The 20,899-nt window shown below is 41.1% G+C and overlaps 1 protein-coding gene across 1 annotated transcript in view; it reads right to left on the reverse strand.

Annotated features, from left to right (window-relative positions):
• lamb3 (laminin subunit beta 3) overlaps positions 1 to 18,064 on the reverse strand; it is a gene marked incomplete at both ends in the record, with an annotated part of 29,849 nt that extends 11,785 nt beyond the window's left edge. The window contains 10 exons of the mRNA XM_079242877.1: positions 108 to 263; positions 341 to 529; positions 2,976 to 3,096; positions 3,204 to 3,394; positions 3,468 to 3,531; positions 3,647 to 3,835; positions 4,043 to 4,116; positions 6,851 to 6,965; positions 11,769 to 11,923; positions 18,052 to 18,064. Coding sequence (XP_079099003.1) covers positions 108 to 263; positions 341 to 529; positions 2,976 to 3,096; positions 3,204 to 3,394; positions 3,468 to 3,531; positions 3,647 to 3,835; positions 4,043 to 4,116; positions 6,851 to 6,965; positions 11,769 to 11,923; positions 18,052 to 18,064 — 1,267 coding nt within the window. The remainder of the gene's footprint in view (positions 1 to 107; positions 264 to 340; positions 530 to 2,975; positions 3,097 to 3,203; positions 3,395 to 3,467; positions 3,532 to 3,646; positions 3,836 to 4,042; positions 4,117 to 6,850; positions 6,966 to 11,768; positions 11,924 to 18,051) is intronic.
• Between the last annotated feature and the right edge of the window lie 2,835 nt (positions 18,065 to 20,899).

The following is a 20,899-nucleotide window of genomic DNA, read 5'->3' on the forward strand; positions in this document are numbered from 1 at the left end:
GGTCAGATAAAAGGAGCTGGATGAAAAATGGTTATAAAGAAAATGTAGAGGAAGATTGAAAGTTCCTGGTGTGTGTATTGTAGCTAGCTGTGTGTATCATGACTCACTGTTGCAGCCCTCAGGGTTGGACGCACTCAGGCCGTAGTATCCTCTCTTACAGCGGTCACATCGAGGATCCTCCACATTCACTTTGCACTGACAGGAGCCTGAGTTGTCCTCACATCGAGCTCCATTTGCCGTCCCCTCACTGCTGCAGGTGCAGCCTGGAGGTTACAACACACAGGAAGTGCTCAGACACCACACACACTGTGGTGTGGGAGGTATTCCCCACTTCACTTACGTATGCATGCATCAGGCCGGTCCATCTGGCTGTAGGGGTTTGGCTGGTAGCCGGGGGCACACTGGTCACACTTTGGTCCTGCAGTGTGGTGCGTACAACCCTCACAAACGCCTCCACTGATCCATCCACTGGCCTCATACACCGCCTGGTCAAAGTGACAGTGCTGGGCGTGGTTGTTACACTCGCAGCCTGAGGACAGAACAGGTGAACAACGGGGGATAAAGAATCTGCATCTGCAGCTGGTGAGCATCGAGGAGGGTGAGAACAGCCCCTTATTCATCATTAGGTACTGAAGCAGAGTCCTAATCAATGCAGATGTCGAAGCGATCCTCCGGACAGATCCACCCGCTTCATTCTTCCCTCACTTGTGTAACAAGACCACATGGTTCTTGAACTCCTCCACTCGGGGCAGGATTACATAACAACTCAGCTGCACCGAGAAATTGTATCCCTAAAAGTTGTGAGCAGACTCTGTAACAAAAGGCAGACTTGCCAAAGTCCAAACCTCATCAGAAACGGGTCCAACTGCAATTTGAAGCAAGCTCTGATGCCATCTTACAGAGACCAAACAGCCCTTACCAGAGGGTTCAGTACGCCACTCTCCTGAAGCCATACTCATAAGACTCTCTAGGGGACACGGTCAAACATCTCCAAACAACTCCAAGTCCAGAAGTACAAGAATACAGATTGGGTAAGCTCGGATGCTCCCTCTAAGACCCTGCAGAGGTGATCCACTGTTTGATAACTGGGACAAACATCATCATGCTCTTCTTCAAGCCGAGGTTCAACTATCCAGCAGACATCACCTGGGAGGCTGGTGAGTGTGATCCTCCACCCCAGTACAGGGGAACTGCAACTGGTGTCCATGTTATGGACACAGCATCCAGACCAAGAGGAACTCCAGATAGATCTCATCACCTCCAGAGCCAATGAGGAACCACTTCAGTAGCCTTAGTTATGGAGATACTAGAGCCCACCTCCCAAATTCTGCCTCCTTGATGGAAGGAATGTGGGTGTTATTGAGGATTTATTAAAAGAAATAGCATTATTACCAACCCACAAAATCCTGGATGCATGTCAGCAGCACCCCATCCTCACAGTACACAGTGTTAATGGTGCAGTGCTGCCCCTCCTAAGCTTCCCGATGGTGGACCATCTCCTGGAAGCTATCATAAAGTTGTTCTCCATAGCTTCCCCAAATTCCTACCACATCTGAGTTCTTGCCACAGCAATATCAAAGACACACCCTGCTTGGCTTATTAGATGCCTTAGGAGTCCAACAGGTGTAAAATTCCCCTGTATACCTTACGGCCACAGCGCCTCGACTTTAAAGGGGTGCTATTCTGGTATTTGGAGTGTTCTGAGCTTTCTACAGTGTTACAGTGTTGAATCCTCATCAGACATGTGAACGACACTGTTTTTTTATCACCTAAATGCATGTTTGAGTTTGAGTTTGAGTTCCAGCACTCTCTCCGTTCGGTTTCCATGGCGATGAAAAACGCGTCGTTTTAGAGAGTTTTCTACTTGGAAATCCTTGTGACGTCCCGGGGGATAAGGTTCGGTGATTGGTTACCTTCTACTGGTTAACAAGGGCATGTACAAATACATCAGGCGGGTGGAAAACGTGGGATAAAGTTATTTCCAACGATGGCTGGTGAGTTTACCAAAGAGAGACATCCTGCTGCATTCGTTGCTGTGGGTTGCTGTTTTCCACTTCGTTTTCAGGCTCTGATTCAGGTTCCAACATGTAGGGCTGTATGCTATGTGTTGACATTATATTTTGTTTTTTTATTGAGTTTATATTAGCCTAATCCTTCTGTTTATGAGATGTTACAATGACGGCGAAAGCAGGTGCGGTGCGCGCTCCCGATGTAGTGCAGTGGCGGGAGGCGGGGCTTAATGCGGAAGAGTCTCAATCCACTCGTTTTGCCCACAGGCTGATCTGACAGCCTACGGAGAGGGTCGGTCTGAAGTAAATAAAGCCATTTGGGACAATAACTCGATCAATCCCAGCCCTTCTGGTCTCAGAAATAAAAATAAATTAGCCTGAAATGCACAGAATAGTTCCACTTTAAAGGCATCAAACATGGTTCAGTTAGTCAGTGGCATGAGTCAGACATACTTTTTTGGCTTATTTGTAATGACACAGCTCCGGTCTTTCTCATGTTTTCTGTCTAATAATACTATCATATTTAATTCAGTTTAATGCAGTATGCTGATACATCACTGATTCATAACAATTCATCTGTCATCTAAAGCAAATAGAGATCAATATAAACCCAAGGAGATGCGCTCCAATCCTAATCCAGCTCACTGTAATCAAAGCAGAATCAGTCTTGTAGTTTAACTCATATTAAACCATTTCAGGTTCCTATGACTGCAATGAATGATTCTGTTTTAAATCTGCGCAGAGCAGTGAGCAACACTGGAAATACAAACATCTCCTCTTATAGGAGGACTCCTGCAGCAGAACCAGACTCTGACCCTGAGTCTCATCAACTTCTACTGTATTTCCACCACGCTCCTACTTAGATTTTTAACCTCAGTGGCTTTGGCTTCCGTTTTTTGTAGACCTGCTGACGTTTTGTATTTCTATCGTAATTATAAGTTAGATCAGAAGTGGGTGACGTCTTACGTTTGCAGGCATGAGTGTTGCCCTCCTCTGCAGGTCTCCAGGGCAGATCGTTGTAGAGATCGGCACAGCGTTCACAGTTCACTCCTGCAGTGTTGTGCTGGCAGTCACACCGAGGCTCCACCTGCAAGAGGAAAAAAAAATCTGTTTGCAAACATCATAAAGTTCCATCATGAAACATCTGACATTGTTCTGAATGGCTAAATAAAGTTCACTAAATCCCATACACACCTGCACGGTGCTGAATGAAAGGTCATTGTATTCCTCCGGCAGGCATCGGTCAGCGTGTCCGTGGCACATACAGCTGCCAATCACCCGCATCTCTTTCAGGGCATAAAACCTACTGAGGGCTCTGCCCGGTAGACGAGGAACATCTCCCAGCTCGGTCAGCCTCAGCCTCAACCCCTTCAGCCCAGACACTTCTGCAGACAAAACCGCTATCAGTCCTGACAAAGGTCTATACGCCAATCATTGATGAAATTGCAAGACATATACCTTCAATTTTTCTGCTGTTGGGAGCCGAGACAAACATATATTGACGCAATGGACTGAACTCAATCTGGGGATTAGAAATATTCCATTTGGTTTCTTCTTATTTATCCTCACAACATTGTTATCAGAGCTTCATGACCATGCAACAGGACTGTTGATCTGCTAGAAGAGCTGGTCCTTACCCTGTGGTCCTGGTATGGATTCAGCCCGACAGGGGGCAGAGTATGGCAGTATGTCTGATCCAGGGTGAGAGGAGTTGTTGTGGGGACACCAGGGAATGACTTTCCACAATCTGTGGCCAAGTAGAGAGCAGGCTGCCAAGTCCTGCCATCTTCTGTCCTCTCTATGACGAAGGCATTGGGACGAGGTCCCTGCAGAGACAAAGAAAAGTAATGTAAAGTTTAACTGTATTTCCGAGACTAATTAGTCAGAATAGTTTAATCCAAATCTGACTAATTAGTTTGTGTCAAAATACTACATTTGTTTTGTTTACAGGATATTTACATGGATTTAAAAAAGAAACAGGGACTGAATGGTGAAAGATGAAGGTAACTGTAGTGACTGCAAGCTGTACGCACCATGAAGCTGAGCATCAGGTTGTCAAGCTGGAACAGGTTTTTGAGGTCCAACTGGAGGGTGACTGGATTAACCTCTACAGGATAAACAGAAACACCATATTCTCCATCATTAATCTACACATCAGCACCTCCTTCATTGACAAACTTACATATGCAGACAGAAGACGTTATCAGGGGGGTGACGTATGAAAAAGGGACTGATTGTGTTTCCCTCTAACACACACACACTTACACCCATCACATTAGAAAGACATGAAAAATAAAACATCTTCACATTCATAAACTTGATCAAAGAAGAAATATTTAAAAATAAATAAAATATAATAAAAAGTTCAGAAAGGTCCACAGAAAGGTAAATTGGTTGTTGTGGTATGCAGCATGTGGAGCTTGATGTAGTAGTAGGGGGTTCAGTTCTTGGTAACTGTCAGTTGGTGGTAGACTGGATCTTTGTGTGGCTAGCTTCATGATGAGAGCAACTGGGCTGCTGATACTGAGACTGCAGTCTGTCTCAGCCAATCTTTCTGTTCATACTGATATATCTTTCTTTTCTAAATCATACTGGTTACAGGATTTCTCCACATTTTTATATTGTAGCTTTGTTATTGTACAGCACTATGGTATGGTATGGTATGGTATGGTATGGTATGGCATGGTATGGGATGGTATGGTATGGTATGGTATGTTATGGTATAGTATGGTATGGTATGGTATGGTATGGTAAAATAGGGTATGGTTTGGTATGGTATGGTATGGTATGGTATGGTATGGTATGGTATGGTATGGTATGTTATGGTATAGTATGGTATGGTATGGTATGGTATGGTATGGTAAAATAGGGTATGGTTTGGTATGGTATGGTATGGTATACTATGGTATGGTATGGTATGGTATGGTATGGTATGGTATGGTATGGTATGTTATGGTATGGTATGGTATGGTATGGTATGGTATGGTATGGTATACTATGGTATGGTATGGTATGGTATGGTATGGTATGGTATGGTAAAATAGGGTATGGTTTGGTATGGTATGGTATGGTATACTATGGTATGGTATGGTATGGTATGGTATGGTATGGTATGGTATGGTATGGTATGGTATGGTATGGTGTGGTATGGTATGGTATGGTATGGTATGGTAAAATAGGGTATGGTTTGGTATGGTAAAATATGGTATGGTATGGTATGGAATGGTATGGTTCATATGGCATGGTATGGTATGGTATGGTATGGTATGGTATGGTATGGTTCGTATGGTATGGTATGGTATGGTATGGTTCGTATGGTATGGTATGGTATGGTATGGTATGGTATGGTTCGTATGGTATGGTATGGTATGGTATGGTATGGTATGGTATGGTATGGTATGGTATGGTATGGTATGGTGTGGTATGGTATGGTATGGTATGGTAAAATAGGGTATGGTTTGGTATGGTAAAATATGGTATGGTATGGTATGGTATGGTACGGTATGGTATGGTATGGTATGGTATGGTTCGTATGGTATGGTATGGTATGGTATGGTATGGTATGGTATGGTTCGTATGGTATGGTTCGGTATGGTATGGTATGGTATGGTTCATATGGTATGGTATGGTATGGTATGGTATGGTGTAATATGGTATGGTATGGTATGGTATGGTTCATATGGTATGGTATGGTATGGTATGGTATAGTATGGTATGGTATGGTATGGTATGGTATGGTATGGTATGGTATGGTATGGTATAATATGGTATGGTATGGTATGGTATGGTATGGTATGGTATGGTATGGTATGGTATGGTATGGTATAATATGGTATGGTATGGTTCATATGGTATGGTATGGTATGGTATGGTATGGTATGGTATGGTATGGTATGGTATGGTATGGTATAATATGGTATGGTATGGTATGGTATGGTATGGTATGGTATGGTATGGTATGGTATGGTATGGTATGGTATGGTATGGTATGGTATAATATGGTATGGTATGGTATGGTTCATATGGTATGGTATGGTATGGTATGGTATAGTATGGTATGGTATGGTATGGTATGGTATGGTATGGTATGGTATAATATGGTATGGTATGGTATGGTTCATATGGTATGGTATGGTATGGTATGGTATGTTATGGTATGATATGGTTCGTATGGTATGGTATGGTATGATATGGTATGGTATGGCAAAATATGGTATGGTATAGTATGGTATGGTATAATCATAGGATATATTTCTCTACATTTCCATGCTGTAGCTACTTTAAAATCATCCTAGCAGTCTTGCCAGCTTCTTGTTTAACTGGATCATGTAGCATTGACTCAGTCAGACTGAGCGCTGAGTGACATGGACACTTAGATACTCTTTAAGCTTCTTCAAAGTTTACTGTCAGCTCCAGTGGGAAAATCTTAAAACTGGGTTGATATTCGTCCCATAAATAAACCAACTGAAAACTAAGTATGACGTGCTAATGCTACTATATAACTAGATTAGCCCCGCAACGTAGCATCATGCTAACATCAAGTTAATAGCCTTACATACCATTAGTAGCTGTACTTGCTTCAAAACAAATTGGCAATACTTTTTAAAGAATGACTAGTTAAGCAACAGCTTTACAATTTTAAAAACTGGTGAACTGGTACTGGTGATGGTCCAGAATTGTGTTTCAATCAGATTTAGAGGGGGCCAGTCCCACCCGGTATACCCCTCTAACTCCACCCCTGCACTGTAGATGTGAGAGACAGCTCAGAGGAGGATTTTAATTGCACTTATCTACCTGTGGTGATTAATTGTTTAAATTAATGCCTTGCTTCTCTTTCTCACCTTTCTTGGACTGCCACCATCTGTCGGGTCCAGAAGACGTCAAGACATCCCGAACCGTGTGGGCCAGTTGATCGTCTGGGTTCCTTGAGTCACACGGGCAGCACTTCATCCTCCTCTGTGACAGAAGAAAAAGTTATTGATTTTTGTTTTCTGCATAAATATGTGGATTTAGTCTGGGTATTTTTCTGCCCCAAACTGACTCAGATTGCACCTTTCTATCTCTCTGCCATACAGGGTGGATGGTCAGTGACTGACAAGTCAAACAGAGAGAGAGAGAGAGAAGATCGATATTCCTCAGATGGGAGATCTGATGATAAAGCTGGCAAACAGTTCAGCATAAACCTCGACCCACAATGAGCTGAGGAGATAACATGTGCTGCTTAATTTGGCCAGAAGTGTAGTCTCCTTGACTCTGCTTTAAATTAGACTTTGTAGATACCTTTTCAAAGTAAACAATAATTGTGATTGGTTTTCCAAAGTCAAACATAATTCTGTCTACAAAGCAAATGAATTTCAGGTGAATATCTGCTTCAATCAGATTCCATACACACTTCTGGAGGGTTTTCCATCTAATATTCTTAAACTGTGAGACTGAAGAAGCCTTTGTCTTCCACTGCTGTGGACCAATGTGGAACAATGTATACTAATCACTGCTGAATGTTTGCACTTTCCACACTCGCATCATCCACAGCTGAGTCACTCTTTTCACCAGTTGGCACCGTTCCCTGTAGGGAACATTGATATTCCATGTCATGTCAAACACCTGTGCAAAGTGTTTGACTTTGGACACGTCTAGATGTTGTCTCTGGTGGAATCGGTCCAACTAGACGACAAAAGGAATCCCTAAAAGTGTTTTCCTCTTTAGATAGAAGACTCAGCACACACTGGTCTGTAATCCAAACTATAGAGAAAATGTCCTTCAACTCACAGACAACAAGAGTGGACTAATTAGTTCAGAAGAAGTATCCTGCTGCTGATGATGTGCCGAGGTTTAACCATCATCCAGACCCTGGACTCCTGGACTGTACCGGTGGAGCAACATCTGCTACTCTTTATCTCCCCACTGCCATTCTGACCACATTATCTGAGCTTCCACAAACAAAACTCATTAATTCTCTCACTGAAGGCACGATGAAAACTTGCAACAGCCCCGACTGATTTTGTTTGATTATTTCTTAACCTTTACTAGATCACATTTCACATGTTCCCCTCTGAGGGGAAGTTCTTGTGGGACAACAGAATGAAGGTCCACACATACATTTTTTAGAAACTTTACAAAACTATTTGAGCTGAAAAAGTAATTAATTTAATTACTAGTTAATAAATAATATTAATTAATTGATTTATCACGTAATAAGAACTGCTGCAGGACTTTATTCCTGCCACACAAATAACCTCAACATCTGTGTGACAGGAGAGGAAACTGCTTTTACTTTCCTTTTTCTATATAAAACACTGCAATACTTCAATTTACATGTTTTATTTATTTAAAGAGGTTTCAATTTGAATTCAGTTCAGTCCCACAGGCAAGTTCAACAAGCTTCAGGGTGAAATTAATTTAAAAAACATCAAATAAAAAGATGCAAACATCAGGTAGGGTGTACTGAAGATAAAAATGTTGTTAAAAGCCAGACAGACGGGCTCACATCTGACTATAGCATAATTTGGTGAAAGGAGTTCGTGGTTCGCTCAATGGCCACAAGGTGTCCGGTTCTGTAGTGGCAGAAAGCCCACATCATCATGCTGACAGTTGCTATGAGGTGTTTGTGCTAATATGCGGCATTTATCTTTTGTCTATTCTCACCAACATGTCTACTTGGGTCTGGTTTGGCCTTTTTTCAGAAGTTTTGTGTTTCTTCCATTCTGCCATGTTGTTTTGTTTGAAGAGAGGAGTCTTTCTCTTGCAACCCTTCCTAACAAGCCACATTTGTTCAGTCTTTTTCTACCCGATCATTTAACATGCTAACTGAGGCCTGGAGGGTCTGAGATGTATCTCTCAGGTTTCTCCAACCTTGGGTTAAACTTGTTGCAAAGGTTGGCAGCTGTAATGAGCATTTTTTGACATGTGAATCGTTATGAATAAACTTTTATTGGGTTTAATTGATTTTCTGTTGGTCATAAATGCAACATTTCTGGTTCAGAAACACAATGTTTTATTTACCTTTTTCCATTTGCACTGAGCTCAAACTGAGGTTTGCTCTGTAACGCAGCAGAGTTATACCACAGTGTTCCACTAGATGTCGCTGTTTTACCTCCAGCTCCACAGATAAATATCTATCCTATTTAAACTCTTCTCAGATTCACACCGCAGCCCTCACAAGCCAGTATGAGAACATTTCTGAGCAATAACACACTCAGTAAGCTCACATGTTACAACAACTTTTAATTTTTCCACTCTTCATGTCCCAGCCACTCTGACCTATGTTACAAAAGCACGACTCCACTCGGTGTTCTGTCTAAAACATCACAATGTTACATTTAAGTCTTTTATTCCCCGTAAGAACACAATGAAACAATAATAAAGATAAGTCAGCTACACTGTGCTCAGTATCACATGTGCAGTTTTATTTGAAACTGTAAAAGAAGAAATCTTATCTAATCTCAGATCATAAAAGTTGACCCTATCAAAGACTCAAGGGTGTGCTCATGCCACTTTCAGCACCTCAGCTCACTCTGCAAAGGTTAGCTCTCCTAGAGGGCCCGTCATCTTGACTTTGTACTCTGTGCAGGTTAAAAGTTATTCAATGTGGAAACTTTCCCCTGGAGGTTTGTGGCTTTTGGCACTGCAGGGCATCACTTAAAACACACGTGCAAACATGCACTGTTTGTGTTATTTGGTGCCAGCATTCGCCGTGAACTATGATTTTGGATTCACAAAGAGGGTGTAAAGTCTGCAGCGGACATCAGCACTAACTTAGTCTCCTAAATTTTTGTGTCTAAAGCTCAGCTTACATTTTAACTGTAGTCCATCATAGCAAATATGCAAAGAAGACATATAAAAACAACCTTACTGGTTCTGAATATATATATATATATATGTGTATATATATATATATATATATATATATATATATATATATATATATATATATATATATATATATATATATATATATATATATATATATATGTGTGTGTGTGTATATATATATATATATATATATATATATATATATATATATATATATATATATATATATATATATATATATATATATATATATATGTGTATATATATATATATATATAAATTAAAAGCAACTAAGAAAAAGAAGCTTAGTTGCCCTGATCCAACATCTTCTGATTCTTTTAACCATTCAAGCAAGAAGGAATGTCTCAGAGACAAATTCAGGTGCTATTTGCATTGGGGCCCTTTAACACATGTTCTGGAAAGGTCAGAGGTCTTTGGACTCTCTGTATGACAGATGACCAACCTTCCTCCTCAACTAAAGCTGTCCTGACCGCTGTCCTTGTCTCATTAAACCACATGGGGGGGGGGGCGACTGATGACTCCTCTTCTGTAGGTTGATTCAATGTGTAACAAACTTAATTGTCTGATAAATCCTTTTGATGCTGCAGCTTGTTGAGACAGTTTCAGATGTTTGTACATATCCAATAACTGGCTTTCCTTACACTGGTTTCACTGTGGATGTTTTTTAATTTTACCAGCTTCACTCAGTTACGTCAAACACATAACACAGGTAAACACACATGTAGGTTTGTCAGGGGATCAATATGAATGTGTTTAGACTCTGCAGTTAAAAAGAAATATTTCTTTCTTCTCCAAAGTCAGATTGTCTGCTATTAACCATTATTACATCCTGACATGGTTGGTATTGCTGGTATTTCATAGTTTTTTTTTTTTTTTTTTTAATGCAACCATAGACCGAGTTATCATAAAAAGCTAAAGCAACATGTATAATTACAGTTCCAACATTTCCAGCACAGATAGTGCAGTTTCACAGAGAAAGACGTTGAAATGTTAACAAGAACATGGAGGAAAGACCAGCTATTTCTTACAAACATCAACACTAAAACCCACATTCACAAACCAGAATAAACAGCTTCAGGTTAAAGCAGGAAAAACAGGAACATCTGAGACCTCATCTGCCTGTACTGGACTCTGGCTTTTAAAGCTGCTCGCCAGCTTGTGAACGTTTCTGTTCTCAGCTTCTGTGTTGCATCATCACAGCTAACACGAAGCTAACATGAAGCTAACACATAGCTAGCTCAGGGCTAGCACAAAGCTACTACAAAGCTAGCACACAGCCAAAGAAATGAACATGAAATATTTTCCATGTAACTTATGATTCAAAATGTTTTCTACGTTTAATTTTATAAAAAGAAAAAGAAAACTGAATCAAGATAAGCTTCAGTATAACTTCTGATCTCAAAGAGGAAAATTTCCAACCTAAAAGTCTTTATTTCAATTGAGAAACTGAGTAGGACTGACGCTTGCAACACTGAAATCTTGACTCTTGTTCGATGTATCCCCTCTGCTTCAGACAGTTGCTCTCATTTCAAAACCAGCTCTCCCATCCAGTAACGGCCTGTTTGCGCTGAGCCAGCAGATGAACTGCTGGATCGTTTTACAGCCAGAACTACAGTTGCAACATGATTTTCTGGCACAAAAATCAGACAGTTTCATAAACGGAGGGTTGGAAATCTGACTGTCCATCCATCTTATCTGTCTGCTCACCATGACCCCTGTACCTTGCAGACAGAGGATGCCAATATCTCTAATTCAAAACGGCTGATTTTAAATATTATCCATTTCTCCAGATCAAAATGCTGTTTAGTCTGAAAGTATGACTCAGATAAATGAACTTCACTTCCATGAAATTTAAACAACGCATGTAATTTCATTTCATTATGTTTATTTTGTGGATGAGATTAAATGTCCTGCTGAATATGGTACCTGTTGGTATGGGGTGCAGAAGATCTCCGAGCCTGTGAGGCCACAGGTAGAGGAGGCCTGAAGCAGGTGAGCTCTGCCCAGAAGCAGGTCATTGACAGGTGGGTAACACGCCCCGCGAGAGCAGTCATTCTGAGCTTCAGACACCCTCAAACTTACTGTAGAGAGGAAGACAGTTCAGTCATAAATGCAGCGTTACAGCAGATGCTTCAAAGTTATTAAAATAGAAAATTTAAAAGATATTTATAAAGCACTTTTCATGCACAAAGCAGCACAAAATATTTAACTTAATGACAATTATAGGAACTAAAATAAGATGAGAAGTACAAGAGGACTTCAAACTGCACAAAGCAGATCAGATCAATAAGAAGCCGAGACCATTGAGCCAAACTTTAAGCCAATCCTGGAAGACACGGGGCGCCAGAGCAGTGATTATAAAACTGGTGTAATGTGTTCCTACGCAGAACCGAGGCGTAAAAAATGACCACCAGGGGATTCTTGCCACCACCCATACATGCCCCAAGTGTCCCTGAGATCTCAAAATATCTTGATTTTAAAAAGTAAATAAAAAAAAACAAATATATTGGATAATTTAAATTAAAAATGTAAAACACGATATTAAACTATTAATAGTTTAATAACTCCCTACTGTCCCACAGCGTTGTGCTGTTGGATGGACTTGTTCTTAAAGCACTTTTCCAGTCATGTTGACCACTCAAAGTGTGTTACACTACATGGTACCTTCAACTGTTCACACACTCATACCCCTGTATGCACATTGGGGGGAAATGCAGAGTTCACTGCCTTGCTCAAAGAAACTTCGGCATGTAGACGGGGGAAGTCTGGAATGAGCCACAAACCTTCCAGCTGGAAGACGGCTGCTCTCCCAACAGAGCTACATAAAATAAGAACTTGGGAGGAAGTTTGAAGGTATTTTAGTAAAAGTTTGCAAGTTTTGTAAACACTCTGTTCCAAATGAACAAGCCAAAGTCATTTAACTTGTTTTTTTTCTAAATGCGTCTCGTCTGTTTGCTCTTTCTCTCAAATGCAAATTCACTACAACACATCCATACATAAAATCACAATTCTAGACTATTTTCCTGAATCTGTTAGTGGTTAAAAAAAACCCACTGCCAGTGACACCAGTATGATGTAAAGCCAGATAAAAATCATGGAAAAGCATCACAATGATCTATTTCACTAGAGACACAGTCATCGGCACGTTGTGATGGGAAGAGCGACAACTGGGGGAATGTTTAAGTTTCTAAGATTTTTGAGATAATAAATTCCTGTTTCTTTTGTTTCTAATATGTACAATAAACACACACACTGAGAAGGTTTAACCTTCTGTAAGTTTGGTAAAATGTTCTCTTTGTAGTCGACAATTAAAACTTCTGTTTTGTCCTGATGGAGCACTTAGAAGTTTTATGCCATCCAGGACTTCACGTCTGAAACACACTACATTACATTCATTTCTGAAGACATCATGAATGTTGGAATTACGGATCTGAGCGGACACTTCGCCAAGCAGAAACTGTAAATAATATCCTTGTGGTCCAAGTTAAACTTTCCTTTAGTCTTTCATGTAAAATACCAAACATACTGAGTTTCGTAGAAAATGTGCAGCATCTGGTTAGAAAAGTCCAGCCTCTCATTTACCAAGACATCCAACATGGAGCTGAACCTTTTACATTAAATATCTTTACTTTAATAAGAGACATAGAAAATGGTCCATTTTCAAGCAGAGCTTTGAGAAATAAAAGCCTCCATCAGCAGCTGAAGAGAAAACTCTGTGAGCATCAGTTTCAGCTGCTGCTTCAAACTTCCCTGACTTTGGTTCGAAGGACATGAACGTCCACTGTGACATGAGTTAACCAGAAAGTCACAGAATCTGTAAATGGAAAAGAAAAAATAAACTAGAACAGTGGAAACATGAAGAAGAAAGCGAAGAAAATCTTACCAGCCAGGAGTAAAAGGAGTCTCATTCTGTTGAAACGTCTGCAAGAGATGAAAAAATGATGCTGATGGAGCCGTCGGCAAACACAGACTCAAAGGTAAAATGAAATTATAAGCTCATCTGACTTCCTCTGTCAGCTCTGTTCTTCGCTGCATTAAAGTTTGTGCTTTTACCAGGCAGCAGCTTTTTACACACCTGGACGGGTGATACAGTGTGTGTCAGAGTCACACCCTTCAGCACCACTCCCTGCACTCATGAATCAACACACACACTCAGACATGCAGACAGACAAAAAACACCAGAAGCCACGAAGCTGAACGAGATAAGACACACATGGAAAGTTTGGGTTTTTTAACCTGGATGAAGGTAAAACGGTGCATTTAAAGTTAAATCTTCATCTCCTCTTGTTTGTATCTGAGGACAGAAACGTTTCACATTCCACTATAACCTGATAAAAGCCTGACATTAATGTCTACACACAGCAGACTGCTCCCCCAAATTTAAATAAAAAGTACAAAAAGTATTTGTATTGTTTGGATGTGTAAATGACATTAACCTGAAAACAGGAATGTTTCCGTTTCTCTTCATCTCAGCTGAAAACCATAAATCCTGGTGGGTAATTATGGTTACTTTTGTCTTTTCAGGGGATTTTTCCTACAATTTCTGTCATCCGTATGGTTGCATTTCTCCGGAAAGAGTTTCTCTCATAAAAACCAAACGAAAAAAAAACAACTGATAACCCAGTTTTAGTTTTTCTTCATAGTCGATCGGATACTGGGGAGACTGGGGATACTGGGGATACTGGGACAAATTTACTACCAATTTGGCTGAATGGTGGACAAAAACTCCCAAAAACTGCTATAAAGTCATTACAGATTAGCATATTTTTTAATTTATTTTGCGCTAATTTTTAAATCAGCACTGATCTAAAAAAAACTGACTAAATTTGTCATATATTCTAATTATTTGAACCCATAAAACAACGTTGCTGTTTTTATAAGAAAATAAAACAGAGAAAATAGTTATCGTCCAAGTATTTATTTAAAGATCCGTCTTAGTTTGTTCTACAAAAACGTTCCTTAGCCCCTAACATCATCATCATCATCATCATCTTCTTCATCATCAATTAATTCACATTAACCTAAAACAATAAACAAACAAACAAAACAAAAAAACAGCAAAAAGTATCATAAAAGTAGTAAAATATTTTAAAAGGTTAAATCAAGACAATAAAAGTAAATAAATAAAACAAACAAATAAGATCATGTTTCCGGTTGTGGTTGGAGGCCAATCAATAAAAGTGCTCAGTTTTAATGATCTGTTACTTAAAAACAGCAACAATGTGACACAAAACTCTCATTCAAAGGGTTCAAATCATTAGAATGATGCATGTTTTGTAGTTTAGTTTGGCTGATTGGAGGATTGAAGTGGTTTTTGTCCTCGCCTGACCTGAAACGGTGGTGAATTAAAGTAATCCACATGGATTAACTTAACAGAGCCGGTGAAGGTGACGTATTTCTCAGGTTGGATGTTTAATTTCTTCCTGCAGACTCAAACATTGAAGCATTTTATTCAGATTCTTCTGTACAAAGAAGAATCTTCACCTGGAACTGGGAAAAAGGTGTTTCAACATGCTGCTCTGACATGAGGAATCAGCTCCACACAGCTGTTTCATCGTGTTAGAAACCATTTAAAAATCTTTCATTTGGTTTTTAATCTCTCGCTGAGCTGAAGATTTAATCAGACTTGTTCCTGTTCATAGTGTGACCTGTGCAGCGGTGGTCCTCTGTGGGTTGCTGGTTTAATCCCCTGAAGAGGTGCCACAAAGCATTAATAACGGGCAGTGTGTGAGCCAGCCTGTCCACGCTTCGGACCGCTTCGGTTCTGTCAGACCACAGCAGCTGGAGCCACACATGGAGACGAGGTCATGCAAGTTCAGTCTGGAGCTTTTTCTACTGGAATAAATGGAAATTCCTTAAATTCCAGAATTTCCAGCAGCGTGTCTCAGCAAAGAGCCACGTTGTGTTCGTGTGTAGAGACGAAACATAGGAAACCTGATTTAGAGAGTTTGTTTGTTTCTTGTTTTGTTCATTGCACTGCATCAGCTGCATGTAAACGTGACTTGTTGTGTTTTTATTCCATGTTTCCCAGAAACATGTATCCTGGAGGAGGAAGCAGGAAGGCAATCTGGGCCCTGCAGGCAGTGATTCCTCTGGTTCAGGTTGGAAACTGCAGTCATTACCTGTAGCCTGAGGACCAGCTGAACACGGCACACTGACTAAGACCAGGGTGTGTCTTCTGACTCAACACACACACACACACACACACGTCTGTCACCACGCAGCTTCAGACATGTGCGATCACGCCTCTGGCTGCAGCTTGAAGAGACTGAGTTGTTGCCAACAGCCGTGTTGTTTCCTGCTTTACCGAAATGAATGATTGCCATCATTCCTGAAGTTTTCCTGCCTTCTTATCACACCCAGTTCTTCAGATTAAACCTGTAAAACACATTTTTATTCTTTGGCATATGAACAAGACCGAGTTGTCATCTGTGTCCTTGTGTGTATTTTTAACTGGACTTTTAATGTATCTCTTTATTTGACCATTTCATTGTTATTTTTTATTTTCCTATGCTGTTTTTATTTACTTGCTGTTACTGTACAGCACTTTGGTTTTAGCTGTTTGTTGTTTTAAAAGTGTTTTAGAAATAAAAATGGTACGGTAGACATTTTCCAGTTTACACATCTGGTTGTTGTTAAACTTTAAATTCTCTGAACTGTTTCATCACAACTCTGATGGAAAACACTGCACCTCCCCTCAGGCTTCTGCCAGTAAATAATCTCAAATCAGAGTTATTCTCTATCAGGATCTGTAGGTTTTCTGTAGGTGATGTGTTTTTGAAGCATTGAGATAAATGTGCTGGAAACTAAACATCATCCTCCCCACGTTCACCAGTCTGAGTGGAGGTGGGTCATGCTGTGGCTGATCAGCTTTTTATTCAAATTCAGTCTCCTCACCTGTCAGTATGTCCTCAGGTGTTTGGGGTTTCCTCCCTTCCCCTGTCTTTCGCTGCACCTCATTAACTTATTGATCAAACATCCCTACTGCAGCCGCTTCAACAGCACAAACTCACCTGTTTTATTTACATGAAATACTATCAAAATCATGTAATGTAACATATTTAAAAGCTTAAAATAAAATAAATGAGTGCATATTCTGTGTTTTTAATTAGAACTGAAGTTGATTTAATGATTTGATTAAAGAGAAAGTGGAGGAGAATTATCTGAAATGTTTCTTCAGCAGTTTGTTTGCAAGATCAGCAGTGAAATAAATTTATGTTGATGTGTCCGGTTGACCTTTGAGGAAAAAATAAAATTGAAATTTTAAAATTCTTTGACAGAAACACTTCCTCACAAAGATTCATCCCCTGCGGCCGGAGTGGGAAACTACGGTCCATGTGGACCGCAGTCCTGCAAGTGTTTCCCTGTTACAACCAAGCGGCAACCTCCGGCAGTTAAAAATGAAGCCTATGTGGAAGTGCATAAAACTGCAGTTCTCCCTTCTTCCACTAGGGGCTGCAAAACAGAGCAAATCCCCATAGACTCCCATGTTAAAAAGACCAACTTTACAGCAGAAATAAACATGTTTACAGCCTGGTTCAAAAATCCATTTTCGGTTTATAGGTCAGGTTTACCTTCATGACAACTGTGGGGGGAGTGAATTTTTTTCTAACTCGCCCGTTTTAAAGTAATTTAATCTCGAAGTTCAGCATATTTAGGGGCGGGTCCTTTTGATTGACAGGTACCAATATCCAGCCTCAAGTAAGAAGAACATAGAACAACCGCGATTTTTAGCCGGTTAACAACGTGACTTAGCTTTAGCCCGCTTGCCTCCGTTAGCTGATTAGCTCCCGTTATTTCAGAGTTAGCTTGGTTAGCTCTTAGCTACACAAAGCTCGTAGTTCGCTCGATGTCAATCATCCACCATGACGCTCATGGCTGCCCTCTCAGCTCCACCTCTTTGCCCATATTTATATTTTCCGGGCAAGATGAAGTGCATGACGCTGCCAACATGGCGATGGTAAGAACCGAGCTTCAATTCAGCTCTTCAGAAACCTACGGGTGACGTCACAGAGGCTCCGTCCATCTCTTTTTTACAGTCTATGGTTACAACACATCCTGATAGCTATCAGACTTAAATAGCAGACTTGTGCAGAGCTTCCAGTTAAACTCTGCACAAGTTTTCTAATTACCTATTGACTTGAGTTACTGTTGCAGCAGGGAAACTCTGAACACTTGTAGGGCTGTGGCCCTTGAGAACCAGACTTACCCACCCTGGCCATACGGGGAATCACAAACAGAATGAAGGACAGAAATTGATGGAAAAATTACCTGCAAGACCAGGAAAAGTCAATAATCACCCACGAAGGTTAAAAAGCATGTGCCTATAAATTTGTAATGTATGTTCACACACCTGCCTGAGCATCTCTTCCATGTAAAAGCTAGTAAAGTGTTTATTATGACATTTCACATTTCAACCATTTCACGGTTGTTATGTTATCATTAACTTCTTCTTTTTAACGTCATTTGTAAAAAAAACATTTATTCTTTTTATTCTTGTCCAAAACAAACAGAAAAACTCAGAGAAAATTTTTTCGCTGGCCTTTTTCTTAGTGTTAAAGGTTAAAGCAGGGGTGCCCAAAGTTGCTCCTTGAGGGCCACTGTCCTGCAGGTTTTTGCTGTATCCCTGCTCCAACACACTTGGCTTACATTAAATAGATTCAACAGCCAATGAAGCTCTGCTCAGTGGCCCATTTCTCCAACCAGAGCGGACAGCCCTGATTAAAAGCGCATTAAGTCAGCAGTTAGGACATATGCTGACTGAAGGGGGGCAACATGTTTTTTAGGAGGACAATCCACCCTATTCTGGCAAAGGACCATGGTCTCAGATTTGGAGGTGCTGATTTCCATTCCAACTGCTTCACACTCTGCTGCGAATCACTCAAGTGAGAGCTGGAGATCAAGGCCAGATGTCAACAGGACCACGTCATCCACAAAAAGCAGGGACCCAATCCTGAGGCCACTAAACCGGATCCCCTCAACACCTCAACTGCGCCTAGAAATTCTGTCCATATAAGTTATAAACAGAATCAGTGATAAAGGGCAGCCTTGGCGGAGTCCAACCCTCACAAATAACAAATCCGACTTACTGCCGGCAATGCGAACCAAGCTCTGACACCTGTCGTCCAGGGACCAGACATCTCGTGCAAGGGGGTCCGGTACCCCATACCCCCAGAGTACCCCCACAGGAGCCCCCGGGGGACACGGTCGAAACCTTCTCCAGGTCCACAAAGCACATGTAGACTGGTTGGGCAAACTTCCATGCCCCCTTCAGGACCCTAAAGAGGGTATAGAGCTGGTCCACTGTTCCGCGACCAGGACGAAAACCACACTGCTCCTCCTCAATCTGAGATTCGACTATATGACCCACCTCTCCAGGACTCCTGAATAGACCTTACCAGGGAGGCTGAGGAGTGTGATTCCCCTGTAATTGAAACAAACCTTCTGGTCCCCCTTCTTAAAAATGGGGACCACCACCCCAGTCTGCCAGTCCAGAGGCGCTGTCCCCAATGTCCACGTGATGCTGCAGAGGTGTGTCAGCCAGGACAGCCCCACAGCATCCAGAGCCTTAAGGAACTCCGTGGATCTTATCCACCCCCAGGGCCTTGCCACCAAGGAGCTTTTTAACAACCACAGTGACTTCAGCCCCAGAGAGAGCAGAGTCCACCCCTGAGTCCCCCAGCTTTGCTTCCTCACCATGTTGGTAGGATTGAGGAGGTCTTCGAAGTATTCCTTCCACCGACCCACAATGTCCTGAGTTGAGGTCAGCAGCCTCATCTCCAATGTACACAGTGTTGACGGAGCACTGCTTCCCCCTCCTGAGTCGCCAGATAGTGGACCAGAGCTTTTCGGAAAATATCTGAACTAAAAGTTAAGATTAAATGTGTTTCCAGTCTGCTGTTTGGGTCCCGGGGTCTTTAATCACCAAAACCCTCCAGAATAGTTTCTGGACCAACTTAAGATATTGGTTGAAAACACTAAATAGACATCAAACCTCAAGATCTTGGGACCAGTTCTCTTCCAGATCAGAATCAGCTCAGTCAGATTAGCATGTCTGGAATGAAAAAAAAAAAAAAAAACATTCATTCCTCAGAAGCATGTGCTCCAGGTCTGAGTCCTACTCATTGAATGACCTGTGGTGGGACCCTTTGCGAGCTGACGTACTAAATATCAAAGATTTTCTCAGCTTCTGAGGCCTCATCTACAAAGCTGCTTTCAGCCAGTCCCATTAATACCAGCAGATTAAGAAATGCTTTCCGTCTCTTCTGACCTACTTCTGCAACCTAAAGAAAGAACCCGTAGCATTCCTGGGAGAATAAAGAGCTCAGAAATTGATCAGCTCGTTGTAGTATGTATTCTTACCGATGGAGTAAAAACAGCTTGTAACTTGACCATGTCACATGCAAGAGTTTTCAAATTCAGTTCACTTCAACACAACCTTATTTGCATTGTGACACATCACAACAATGTCATCTCAGGGCCCTTTACTGACACATCAAACAGACTGTGTCCAACGATGGAAATCAAAGAGGTAAACTGACCCTCTTAACTGGCATAAATTTGACAAGTTTGCAACTCGCCTCGGACCATAATGGGAGAAAAACTCCAATTTACCATTTTATAGACAGTATGACATAAATGCTCAAGGCAACACAGATGATACAGACAGATCATCTGTCATTACAACGACGTCTTATAGACAAAGACCTGAATCACTCTGAATTCTGTGATGGACTGGCAACCTGTCCAGGGTGTACCTGCCTCTTGTCCAGTGATAGACTGGGATAGACTCCAGCTTCCCTGAAACACTTAATTGGACTAAGCAGTAAAGAAAATGAATGAATGAACCTTCTTTTTCTAAGCTCAGACAGACTGAGGTTGTTGTTTGTTGACTTGAGAACCTCAGGAAGACTCTATGGAATGACTGGAACATGGACTGGATGATTTCCAGTCCTACAGTAAGGAATCTTGCCATTATTCTGGACCAGGAACTGTTCTTTGACTCACATATAAAACAGGTTAGTAGGAACCCCTCCTTTATTGAGTAGTCCCAAAAT

The sequence above is a fragment of the Telmatherina bonti genome, assembly GCF_933228915.1.
Source record: "Telmatherina bonti genome assembly, chromosome: 6".
NCBI lineage: Eukaryota > Metazoa > Chordata > Actinopteri > Atheriniformes > Telmatherinidae > Telmatherina > Telmatherina bonti.